This window comes from Narcine bancroftii, chromosome 4 (genome assembly GCF_036971445.1).
Source record: "Narcine bancroftii isolate sNarBan1 chromosome 4, sNarBan1.hap1, whole genome shotgun sequence".
Classification (NCBI taxonomy): domain Eukaryota; kingdom Metazoa; phylum Chordata; class Chondrichthyes; order Torpediniformes; family Narcinidae; genus Narcine; species Narcine bancroftii.
In genome coordinates this window covers 88990331-89003938 of record NC_091472.1, presented here as the reverse complement: position 1 = coordinate 89003938, position 13608 = coordinate 88990331, and the positions used below count along the sequence as shown (strand labels likewise).

The 13608-nt window shown below is 37.7% G+C and overlaps 2 protein-coding genes across 2 annotated transcripts in view; one reads left to right on the top strand and one right to left on the bottom strand.

The window, feature by feature from the left end:
- Positions 1–3022, bottom strand: part of gins1 (GINS complex subunit 1 (Psf1 homolog)) — a 58976-nt gene extending 55954 nt beyond the window's left edge. Inside the window, exons 1-3 of the mRNA XM_069931908.1 lie at positions 2804–3022; positions 2108–2686; positions 71–136 (exon numbers count right to left, since the gene is read on the bottom strand). The gene's annotated coding sequence lies outside the window, so the exon portion shown is untranslated. The remainder of the gene's footprint in view (positions 1–70; positions 137–2107; positions 2687–2803) is intronic.
- abhd12 (abhydrolase domain containing 12, lysophospholipase) overlaps positions 2254–13608 on the top strand; it is a 161641-nt gene continuing 150286 nt past the window's right edge. Inside the window, exon 1 of the mRNA XM_069931906.1 lies at positions 2254–2808. Within this exon, the coding sequence (XP_069788007.1) occupies positions 2633–2808 (176 nt within the window). The 5' untranslated portion in view covers positions 2254–2632. The remainder of the gene's footprint in view (positions 2809–13608) is intronic.

The following is a 13608-nucleotide window of genomic DNA, read 5'->3' as shown; positions in this document are numbered from 1 at the left end:
TGCAGAGTATAGAGGAAAAAATAAGTTAAAACAGTGCAAGGGTATAATCTTTTACCAATTAGAAACCCACCTAAGAGTCTTAATAACATTCGAGAAAGCAGCTGTCCTTGAATCTGGAGGTTCATATTTTGAATGTCTGCAATTGAAAATATATCTTGTAAAATATTTCATACTTTTAAACTACATCAGGTAAGGATGCGGGGAATTGGGGGTAAGGTATTAGCATGGATAGAGGATGGTTAACCAAAAGAAGGTGGAGACTTGGGATAAATGGGTGTTTCTCTGTGATTAGTGATTAGCCACAGGGGTTGATGCTGGATCCATCACTTTATAATACATAGAAATGACTTGGAAGGGGACCAATATCTAAGTTTGCTGTTGACACCAAATTAAATGGAAAAGCAAAATATGTCAATGACACAAAGAATCTGCAGAGAGATATACTTAAGTTAGTAGGCAAGGGTCTGGCAGATGGAGTACAGTGTTGGAAGGAAAATAGTGAATTGGACTATTATTTAAATGGTGAAAAAATTCTGCATGCTGTTGTGCAGAGAGACCTGGGAGTGCTTATGCATGAATCATAAATAGTTTGTCTGTGTAACAGGTAGTCAAGAAGGCAAATGGGATGTCCTGGTTAGGCTATACTGGAGTCCTGAGGGCAGTTCTGGTCTCCTCACTTAGAGATAGACTGGCTTTGAAGTCTGTGCAGAGGAAGTTCACAAGGCTGGGAGATGGGGCGGGGGAAGAAAAGGGGGTTAGCGTATGAATTCAAGTTTTTTGTCACATGTATTAAGATGCAGTGATATACAAGGTTTTGCAAACAGTAGTGAGACATCTCATACATAATACAAGTTAGTCACAATGCAGACTTACAGACAGATCAGTTGGTACAGTTACAAAGGTAACGTAAATTTACTATTTTGGCATTAATTTTGAAGTCTCATTCTGACAGGAAAGAAACTGTCCTTAAATTTGGTGGTATGTAATCTCATACTTGTAAATCTAATTCCTGACAGTGAAGAGTGGGTATAGGATGACTTTTTTTAACATGTTGCTTGGTTTTCCAAGGAGGGGAGGGGTACGTGTGATGGCCCGAACGACATTTTCTTGTGCAGTTCCCATACCAAGTAGTGATGCTCCCTGATAGGATGCATTCAGTGGTGTACCTGTTGGAAGTTGTTAATGGATGCAGATAACATGCCACATGTTCTCAGGTTTCTGAGGAAGTATAGATGTACTTTCTTGCCCATTGCATCAAAATGGAAGGTCCAGAACAACCTACAAGAGACCCAAGGAACTTGAAACTACCTACTATCTCCACCTCAGCACTGTTGATGTAAAGGGAGTGAGCTCCATCCCTCTTCAGGAAGTCTATAACCAGTTCCTTGGTCTTGAGAAAGAGAGGTTGTTTTGAGATCAAGCCACAAATTAACTTTACTCGGAAATGGAGTAGCCTGGGACTTGACTGATTCGAGTTTGACGGGTGACCTCATAGGAACATATAAAATTATGAAAAAAATAAAGGAAAGAAGCAGGAAGATGGTTTTCACTGGCAAAGGGGGACATCGCCTCAAAGATTCAGGAAAGTAAATTTGAGAGTTAAGGAGGGTTTGCTTCTCCCAAAGAATAGCAGTGAATTTGGAATCCTCTGCCCAAGGAAGCAGAAGAGGCTACCCTATTAAATGTGTTTAAGACACAGTAGGTAGATTCTTGAAGAACAAGAGCATAAAGGTTATATGGATCACACGCGCAAGTGGAGCTGAGTCCTTGATCAATCAGCCATAATTTTATTGAATTCTGGAGCAAGCTCGAAGAAGTTACATCTGCTAATTTCTTAATAATCAATAAAACCATCAAGTGACTACAATCAGTTACTAACAATTATTGTTATTCAATCTATCCGTTTAATGAAATCGTGATTCAGCAAATAATATACTGATACATATTTTTCCCACATTGTTGTTTTCTATTTCAATCCTCTCAAAAGTTATTACTGAATTTGTTTTCGTTAACGTCAGATAGTGCAACTTTCCTCCCTCTCGATCCCCTCTTCTTTGTCCCCTCCCCCATGTATCAAAAAAGCTGGTCTTTGTCTCTTGTTAATTACCTTGATTTCCTATTTTTATTTTTAAAAACTTTCCGATTCTCCTCGGAAATAGAAGCAGGAGTCATTTTTTTTTAAATCGAACACGTGCTACATTCTCAACGAGAAAACCAACTTGCGACTTGCTGCAAACAAACAAACAAAAAAAATGATGTACATTCCTCAAGAGGATGGATGAAGTTTTCTTAAACGTTTAATAATGCAAGATCAACGACTTGGTGACCTAATTCCGGGTTGCTTCTTAAAACGTGGGAGGCCTGCGCGCTGCAAGCGGGTAAAAGGTTGTGGTTGATCAGCTGATTCGAAGAGGTGGGAGTTGCTGCAAACAATGTATCAAACTGGGTGCTTTCTAAAACACCGAACATTAGGCGACTGAAGTCCATAGGATCTGCATTAGAACGGTTTATCGTCGGCTCTTCTCAGTCGCCGCTTCATACCAGCTCCCGGGCATTTTGCATTCAGTTCCACTACTTTTCCTCGCCTCTCCTTAGTAAGAAGGTGGACTCCTGGCGTTTTATTTTCCTAGTAATGCGAAGGAGGGCTGATTCCCTGACAGTAGAACATGACACGACCGTCACGACCCTGCAGAAAGATTCACTGCAATCAGCTCCGAAATTGAAACACAGCCACAAGACAACAACCAGCAAAAAGGACAACGATTTTAACACGGATGAGAAGACGGGAATGAGAATTGGTTACCGGAGGTAAGATCGCTCCATCCACGCACGGATCTACTATCAAAGGTTCAACAAAGTAACTCAAAACCTGCCCCGTTAAAACCAACAAAACAATAGAGGGTTAATTTACTGTCTCTAAATCCCTCCCTTCTCTCGAGTTGTTCATGTAGCAAATCTCAAATGTAACATTTTTAGTCACTGAAGTGACTTGACTGTATGTATCATTCGGCGTTGAGTCAGCTTTTCTCAAAGACGGAAGAGGTCATTTGAAAATGAATGTTTTGTTTCAGCCAAGGAAGTTGATTGAATACGTCTTCAAATTGTGGAAATAATCCAATAGTGTATGAAAAAATGAGTGCATTTCACAGGAACTTAACCACCCAAGGAGAACTAAATATTCATTTGTATAAAGGCTACTGTGCAAGTTTGACTCCTGTTTACTGTAATGACATTCTTGTATCCATCGCTGGTTAACAGTTAGAAAATAGTTTTAATTATCTATGTTTTGAAAGATATTTTAGCATTTTTGTCATCACTTTTAGTTTAGCTCACACGAAGTAAACTGGTAAAAGTTTCAATGTGATGGTAGAGAGAAGGGCACAACTGAACTATTATTTTTCTCATTTCATCATTTCGATTTCTGTGTGTCATTTCAAAATCAACAACACTTCTCTATGATACTGTCATTCTGCAATCTCTTGGAGTGGTGTGTGTTAATATTTATAGTCCCTCTCTGGTGTTTTCTTTGGGATTAACCTCCTCTCCTAGACCATCTCACTCTCTTATGACCACCCCTACATCTGTTCCTTGCATTCCCTTCTGGAACTGGTTCCTCTCCTCCCCACCCTTCCCCTCCCATGTTTTGCTCTGTGCCTGATTCTATCCCCTCTTAGACTTACCCCTGTTCCTGCTTCCTTTTCCCTCATCACTTTTTATTTGTTCTTTCAGACCATCTCCATCCCCGAGATCCATCTCTCTGCGGCAACCTTCCCTTACCTTTAGAGTCACCCCCTGAGGCTCTATCACCCTCATCGCCCTCTACTCTTTCTCTTTGTTTTATCCAAGTAAATCAAACATTGTAGCAACTAGTACACAGCAAATTTTCCTCTGTATCAGGAAGGCTCATGTTTAGTTCATTTTTTTTATTTTGGAGGTCTTGAAAGAAAATTGCAATCAGGGTAAAACAACTGCATGAGACCCCATGATTTGCAAGTTTTCTTGGTAACCTCTAAAAGAAATAATTATTGTGCAGTTAAAAATGTAAATTGAAGACTTGTCCTGGAAGAACGAGGTGGAATGTTTGATGCATTTTTAAACTAAATTCTCTTGCTATATCTTTGGCTTGGCTTCGCGGACGAAGATTTATGGAGGGGGTAAAAAGTCCACGTCAGCTGCAGGCTCGTTTGTGGCTGATAAGTCCGATGCGGGACAGGCAGACACGGTTGCAGGGGAAAATTGGTTGGTTGGGGTTGGGTGTTGGGTTTTTCCTCCTTTGCCTTTTGTCAGTGAGGTGGGCTCTGCAGTCTTCTTCAAAGGAGGTTGCTGCCCGCCAAACTGTGAGGCGCCAAGATGCACGGTTTGAGGCGTTATCAGCCCACTGGCGGTGGTCAATGTGGCAGGCACCAAGAGATTTCTTTAGGCAGTCCTTGTACCTTTTCTTTGGTGCACCTCTGTCACGGTGGCCAGTGGAGAGCTCGCCATATATATATATATAAAAACTGAACAAATTAAATCAGTAAAGACATTTAAGGACAAATTAGTAGCATAAAATCCACGCTGCTGAAGATCAAACTGTGCTGGGTAGGTCACGTCTCCAGAATGGAGGACCATCGCCTTCCCAAGATCGTGTTATATGACGAGCACTCCACTGGCCACAGAGACAGAGGTGCACCAAAGAAGAGGTACAAGGACTGCCTAAAGAAATCTCTTGGTGCCTGCCACATTGACCACCGCCAGTGGGCTGATATCGCCTCAAACCGTGCATCTTGGCACCTCACAGTTCGGCGGGCAGCAACCTCCTTTGAAGAAGACCGCAGAGCCCACCTCACTGACAAAAGACAAAGGAGGAAAAACCCAACACCCAACCCCAACCAACCAATTTTCCCTTGTAACTGCTGCAACCGTGTCTGCCTGTCCCACATCGGACTTGTCAGCCACAAACGAGCCTGCAGCTGACGTGGACATTACCCCTCCATAAATCTTCGTCCGCGAAGCCAAGCCAAAGAGTATGAAAATTCCTCACACAGTTCATTCACCCATCCAGTTCACTTTCTACTGTCCTGGTAACAGCAAAATAGTCATCTAAATGTAGGAATTAATCTACAAAAGTTAGAGATGTACAAGGAGAAAATCAATGGATTGCAACTTTGGAGAAGAATCCATTGTTATTCTTTTAATTACTGTCTGCATCAAATCCTAAAGTATAGGTAATGTTTTCTGAAATAAAACTCATTTTTAAAGTTACATGATGATTTAGAGTGGGTGTAGGGAGGCTTAAAGTTGTAGCTATAATACAGAATGCATTCTAAGAGCAGCATTCCTTGTCAAGCTTGGTGTTATTACATTGCTGCACTGCCTTAATGCAACTTAAAATAGCTTTAGGAAGCTATAATTCTTATGCCATTGGATTACCTCAATGCTAAGAGTTGGATGGTTTGTTTTTTTGCCGATCCAATATATTGTATATTATTCTACATGCTTGCAACTTACTCAATGTTACTCTTAATAGCTGTTTAATAATATCACATGCAATTTAGTCATCTCTAATTTGCTTTTATTTTTAAAGATTTTGCTGAATTGCATGGGAGGCCTGCATTATTACTTGTTTTATCTTTAATTTGTTGGTGTCATTGTGTCTTTCTTTAAGATTAATAAATATTAAAAATGGGCATTGAATAGTTGAAAGTGTTCATAAGATAATTTCTGATATTCCTATTTTGCAAAATAATGTTGGTGTTTTCTATTGCAGACCTTTACCGAAAGATGAAAGCTGGGTTTCATCCAGTCTTTATTAATTAGTGACATTAATTAATCATTTTAATTGAGCTAAATTAAATAATTTTAAGTAAAATAACACGATTAACAGACTGGAGCAGAAGCATGGTAACTGAAAGTGAATGGCAGTGTTCTACTTTGGTGGTCTACATTGATTTAACATGGCTTGACCTGTGTGTCTGAGAAAGTATGCAGATGAAATGCATCTAATCTGGCATGTGGGGGGGGTGAACCTTTTTTTTCTTATCAACAAAAACTTCAGAGGTGAAGTTCAGAAGAGACAGCTAGAAACTAAAAGTTCTTTTTCCCAGCTGTTTGCCTTTCACTTGGACTACATCCACTACTGCACCCATATGGGTTTTCTATTTTATTATCCTGTCGGACAGAAAATGGTAAAATTAAATGATATTATGTAAAATTACATTAAATATATAGCACAAATTAAGGCCAACCAGGTCAGGGCAAGTTTCATGCTCCACCCAAGCCTCCCAACTTTCTTCATTTGCTTAACTTAGCAGCTTTCCATTACTCTAATATTCATCTCCAATGTTTCCTATGGCAGAGAGTTAGGGTAAAAATGCGCATTCCCTATGTGATTTATTTGTGTCACTCTTGTCGTAATAATGAATTTATCTTAAGTATTGTTTCATTATTTTAAAAATGAAATCTTGTGACTCTTTATTTTTACAAACTGTCAACCCACCTTCAACTTTTCTTTGTGTTTCTTCATGGTCTTCCAAATTCATTAACTTTTTGGAAAATATTTGTTTGAATCCTGACAATGCTCATGCTGCATTAATAAAATATTGCTTGTCATCAAAGCAATTTTTTTGATTTGTATCAAATATGTTGTATCCCACCTTGGGCTCCTAGTTTTCCTTTATGTGGAGGTATCGTAGGTGGGTGTTGTATCCCACCTTGGGCTCCTAGTTCTCCTTTATGTGGAGGTATAGTAGGTGGGTGTTGTATCCCGCCTTGGTCTCCTAGTTCTCCTTTATGTGGAGGTATCGTAGGTGTGTGTAATTCTTCAAATTGAGTACATTCTCTTTTGCTTTTCCAAGTGAAAAAAATCCAGTCTGTTTATTTTATTATAATTGTATTTCTTGTGTCGTCTTTATAAATGTATTATATCTTCTTCAGTGCTCCGATAGCTCATTGGTTGGAGCACTGGTCTTGTAAACCAGATCTCGCTGGGGCCTCATTTCTGTGAGGGGTGCTTGACAAAGTGGTGACTCTGTCTTTACAGTAGACAAAGTTTTTTTTAAATTATTTTTTATTTTTCACACTGTGAACCATATCAACCAAAATATATACAAACGTTTCTCATTAATTATACACAGTGGCATTTTCTCCCCTTTTTTTTACCCCCTACCCTCCTCCCCCCTTCCCACCCCCCTCCAAAACCAATAAATACTCAACAAATACAATAAAACCATTAAACAATGCAAAACCACACAATGAAAAATAAACAAGAAAAATGTCATCTACTTTTACACACTGGATCAAGTCGTTTTGTCTTCTTATCATTTTAAGGGGTGGAGGTCCAAGGCAAGCCCTCTCTGTTATGTTCCATGTATGGTTCCCAAATTTGTTCAAATAATGTGACTTTATATTTTAAATTATATGTTATTTTTTCCAATGGAATACATTGATTCATTTCCATGTATTCTCAGACTCTCTTCCATTTTCAAAGATGACATTATACATTTTTTTTTCTACTGCTAAGGTTATCGTAATAGATCTTTTTTGCGCTTTATCCAATTTGAGGCCTAATTCCTTACTTCTTATATTACTTTATGTTTAGATCCTTTTCCCACTTTTGTTTAGGTTTATAGCTTATTTCATCATTTTCCTTATCTTGCAGCTTGATGTACATGTTCGATATAAATCTTTTAATTATCATTGTGTCTGTAATCACATATTCAAAGCTGCTTCCTTCTGGTAATCTGTCTGTTTCCTAATTTATCCTTTAAATAACCTTTCAGTTGATGATATGCAAACATTGTACCATGAGTTATTCCATATTTGTACTTCAACTGTTCAAATGTTAATAAATTATTTCCCAAAAAACAATTTTCTATTCTTTTGATTCTTTTTCTCTCCCATTCTCTAAAGGAAAGGTTATCTATTGTAAAAGGGATTAGTGGGCTTTGTGTCAATAACAATTTTGGTATTTGGTTATTTGTTTTTTTCCTTTCTAAGTGGATCTTCTTCCATATTTTAAGTAAATGATGCAATACTGGTGAGCTCTTATATTGCACCAGCTTTTCATCCCAGTTATAAAGTATATGTTCCAGTACCTTCTCCCCTATTTTATCTAGTTCTATCTTAGTCCAATCTGGTTTTGCCCTTGTCCGGTAAAAATCTGATAAATACCTTAATTGTGCAGCTCTATAATAATTTTTAAAGTTTGGTAACTGCAAACCACCTTGGTTGTACCTCTCTGTTAATTTATCTAATGCTATCCTTGGTTTCCCCCCTTTCCACAAGAATTTCCTTATTATTTTCTTTAGTTCATTAAAGAATTTCTCTGTTAAGGGAATTGGCAACGATTGAAATAAGTATTGTATCCTTGGGAAGACATTCATTTTAATGCAATTTACCCTCCCTCTCAACGTTAGCGGTAATTCTTTCCAATGTTCTATGTCTTCCTGAAATTTCTTTGGCTGATAATTTAGTTTGTAAAGGTGGCTTAAGTTATTATCTAACCTAATACCTAGGTGTCAGATTGCTTGTGTTTGCCATTTAAATGGTGCTTTTTAAAATTCTGTATAATCCTCATTACTCATTAGCATCACTTCACTTTTATTTGCATTGATTTTGTAGCCCGAATTTTCTCCATACTTCTTCAATTTCTTATGTAATTCTTTTATTGATATTTCTGGTTCAGTTAAGTATACTATGATGTCATCTGCAAATAATCTGATTTTATACTCTTTTATTTTTATTCCTTTTATTTTATTTTCTGTTCTTATCAGTTCTGCCATTGGTTCTGTTGTTAAAGTGAACAATGAGGGGGATAATGGACATCCCTGTCGAATTGACCTACTTAATTTAAATTGGTTAAATACATATCCATTTACTGTCACCTTCGCCAATGGTCCATTATATAATGCTTTAATCCAATTAATATATTTTTCTGGTAGAAAAAATACTTTGAATAAATAATTCCATTCTACCCTGTCAAAAGCTTTTTCTACATCTAAAGCAACAGCCACTGTTGGCATTTTATTTCCTTGAACTGCATGAATTAGATTAATAAGTTTACAGACATTATCCGCTGTTCGTCTTTTCTTAATAAATCCAGTTTGATCTTGTTTTACTATTTTTGGTACACAATCAGCCAATCTGTATGCTAATAGTTTAGCTATTATCTTATAATCTGAGTTAAGTAGAGATATTGGTCTATATGATGCAGGTGTTAATGGATCCTTCCCCATCTTTGGTATTGCTGTAATTATTGCTGTCTTACATGAATCTGGCAAGTTTTGTGTTTCTTCTATCTGGTTCATTACTTCCAGGGGAGGAGGAATCAATAACTCTTTAAATGTTTTATAGAATTCTATTGGGAATCCATCCTCTCCAGGTGTTTTATTGTTCGGCAGCTTTTTTAATGTATCCTGTACTTCCTCTATTTCAAATGGTTTTATCAATTTGTTTTATTCCTCTTCTTGCAATTTTGGGAGTTCAATTTTAGCTAGAAACTCTTCTATTTTATCATCTTTCCCCTCGTTCTCAGTTTGGTATAATTGTTCATAAAATTCCTTAAAGTTCTCATTAATCTCTATTGGGTTATATGTAATTTGTTTGTCCTTTTTCCTTGATGCCAAATCAGTTCTTTTAGCTTGTTCGGTTTTAAGTTGCTAGGCTAATATTTAATGTGTTTTTTCTCCCAGTTCTTAATACTTTTGCTTTATTTTCATTATGTTCTTCTCAACCTTGTACGTTTGTAATGTTTCGTATTTTATTTTTTTGTCCGCCAATTCTCTCCTTTTTGTTATATCATCCCTTTTTACTAGTTCCTTTTCTGTACTTACTATCTCCCTTTCCAACTGTTCTATTTCCCGATTTGTAGTCCATTTTCAGCTTAGTTACATAACTTATTATCTGCCTTATAATAAGGCTTTCATTGAGTCCCATAATATAAACTGATTCCGTATTTATTTCAAAATATGTTTTAATTTGGCGTTCAATAAACTCTCTAAATTCCTGCCTTTTAAGTAGCATGGAGTTTAACCTCCATCTATATGTTCTTGGTAGGATGTCCTCCAGTTCTATTGCTAATAACAGGGGTGAATGATCAGATAGCAATCTAGCTTTATACTCAGTTTTCTTAACTCTCCCTTGAATATGGGCCGACAACAGAAACCTATCAATCCTTGAGTATTTTTTATGCCTACTTGAATAATATGAGTATTTCTTCTCTCTTGGGTGCTGCCTCCTCCATACATCCATAAGTTTCATTTCCTGCATTGATTTAACCATAAATTTGGCCACTTTATTAATTTTACTAGTCTTTTGTCCAGTTTTATCCAACATTGGATCCAAATTAAGGTAAAGATCCCCTCCTATCAATATATTTCCTTGTGTATCTACAATCTTCAAAAAATATCCTGCATAAACTTTTGATCCTCTTCATTAGGTGCATATATATTGAGCAAATTCTAAAATTCTGAATATATCTGTCACTTTATCATTACATACATCCCTGCTGGATCTGTTATTTCCTCCTCTATTTTGATTGGTACATTTTTATTAATTAATATAGCTACACCTCTAGCTTTTGAATTATATGAAGCTGTAGCTACGAGTCCTACCCGGTCTCTCTTTAATTTGTTATGTTCCACTTCAGTTAGATGGGTTTCCTGCACAAATGCACCATCTTTTTTCGGTAAATTTAATAGCCTCTTCCTTTTAATTTGGTTATGTATTCCATTATTATTTTTTAGTCATATAGTTCAACGTGGCCATCTCATATACTGTTTACACCTCATTTCCGCTTCCCCACCACCACCATCCCCCCTTTCCCTATTTTCATCTCTCAGTTTTCCCTTTTTAAACTCAATGTATGACAATACATTTAAAACATACTATACTCCAACAACACCCACATCCAATATTCCCTTAACCCCAAATATCCCCTCTCTCTGAATTGCCCCTTATCCCTTGCCGGGCAACCACAACTCCCCTTTCTATTTGAATTGCGATCCTGCTTGCAAGAGTCAACTGATTTCGCAGTGACGGTTATTCTCCCCCCCCATCCTCCCCCCCCAGAAAACACTTTTTTTACACATATAACAAAGTTCTCTCTTTTTTCCCCTTACTTCCTTCCTTCCTTCCCTTCTCTTTCACTTCTTTAGTTCTTTACATCTACATTGATTTTACATCTTTATATATACTTTATCGCCATTCTTCATTCTTGTTATAACTCTTCTTCTCTCCTTCTGTCCTGCAAGCGTCCTGCAAATTCTTGTGCTTTCTCTGGATCCGATAACAGTCTGTTTGCTTCCCAGGGATAAATATTTTAAGATGTCTTAACATTAATTTCTAACCTTTTTTCCATAGGATCAATTTTGCTGTATTAAACTCCTTCCTCTTCTTTAAGAGTTCAAAACTTATGTCTGGGTAGAAAAAATATTTTTTGACCCTTGTATTCCAATGGTTTATTGTCTTCTCTAATTTTATTCTTTGCCCGCTCCAGTATATTTTCTCTTGTCGTATATCTCAAAAATTTTACTAAAATGGATCTTGGTTTTTGATGTATCTGTTGTTTCGAGCTAGTGTTCTGTGTGCCCTTTCTATTTCCATTCCTTCCTGCATTTCTGTTGTTCCCAGGACCTTCAGGATCCATTCTTTTATATATTCCTTCATATCTGTGCTGCCTTCATCTTTCTTTAGGCCCACTATTTTTATGTTGTTTCGCCTACTATAATTTTCCAACATATCAATTTTCTGAGCAAACAACTCTTGTGTTCCTTTAATTTTTTTATCATTTTCTTTCAATTTTCCTCTTAAGTCATTTACTTCCATTTCTACAGCCGTTTCTCGTTCTTTCACATTTTCTACTCTTTTCCCTATTTCTGTCATGACTAGCTCTAATCTTTGCATTTTATCTTCTGTTCTTTTCATTTTTCTTTTAATTGCACTAAATCCAAATGACAACCATTCTTTTAATGCTCTCATTTGTTCTTCAAAAAAAGCTTTATCTATATTCTGTCCATCTGTTTTACCTTCTATCTGTGAAGATCTTGGTGGTCTTCTTCCTCTTTTGTGTCTGTACCTGTGTTTGTGTCTTTTTCTTCTCTTTGTATCTGTGTGTCTTCTGATTTTTTTGATGAATTGCTTGTCTCACTTTGTCGGGTCTCTTCTTGCTGTTGGTCCTCTTCTGAGCTGCTCATCTGTCGAGCCTCCTGCTGCTTTTCCTCCCGCCGTTCACCCCGTCTCCTTGCACATGCGGAGTTGCGCACTTTTGTTTAGCACAGAGAGCCATTTTTGCAGTCCACCGGTCGGGGAGGTCGCGACTCTGCAGGGCTGACGCCAACCTCGGAGATCGGGTGTTCTTTGCCACCATGGCTCCCTGTACCTTCGTGCAGTTAAGGCTGTCTCCTTTCTTATCCGGTGTCTTTTCTTCTTTTTTCCCCATTGTTTTTACTTTTTTCTTCTTGGGTGCCATCTTCTTTCTCTTCTCTGCAACTTTATCTTTTATTTCTTATATTTTATATTTATTGAACTTTGTCTTTTCTTAACTTTTTTCTTCTTGAGAGGGCTGGCTTTACCCTACCGGCCACTACTCCATCACGTGACTCCTCTACGGTAGACAAAGTTAAAGAATTTCATGTTTGTTATATTCTAAATGTAGTATTTTGTGACACTAATGGAACTTTTACAGTGTACTGAAGTGTCAGTCTAGATTATATACATAAATCTTGGATTGGGCTTTGAACCAATGATGTCCAGCAAAACATTGCTTGATCCACATCATCAAGTTTGTTGATGATTCGACTGTGGTGGGCCTTATCACAAGAATGATGAGTCAGTGTACAGAGATGAGGTCCAGTTGCTAAATGATTGGTGCAAAGCCAATAACCTGCATTTGAATGTTAATAAAACAAAAGAGATGGTTGTCAACTTCAGAAGGGCCCGGGATGATCACTCTCTGCTGACCATTTAGGTCATCAAGAGTACTAAATGTCTTGGTGTGCACTTGGTGGAGAACCTCACCTGGTCCCTCAACACCAGCACCGTAGCCTAGAAAACCCAGCAGCACCTCTACTTTCTTTAAAGGCTGAGGAAAGTTCATCTCCCACCCTCCATCCTCACTACATTCTACAGAGGATGTATCGAGACCATTCTGAGCCTCACTGCCTGGTTTGGAAACATTGTGAAAGACTTATCCCACCGCTCTTGTAAACTTATCTCCCTTCTGCCATCTGAAAGGAGGTACCGTAGCACTCGGGCCCACTCATTCAGATTGTGTGACAGTTTTTTCTCCCCCCCCCATCCCCCAAGCCATTCGTACGGTCTGAGGAGATAAAGAACCTGCAGGGGATGGTGGAGTGTGACAGGCCCAGAGGACCCCAAAACCCAGCAGCAGTAGAAATTCACTAAGACAAATGTTAACTTAAACAAAAGTTACTTTTAATTTTCTTTAAACATATAAACAAGATCAAACTTCAATTTGTTACTATTCACTTAAGCTAATTTAACCCCCTTCTAATTCTAAGTGCACGTGTATGTAATGTGTGTATAAATTCAGAAAAGTTATTTGATTCACAGTCCCATCTCATTTCTCACTCCCCCATGTTCACCGGTATCATGCAATTCTTGTACTGT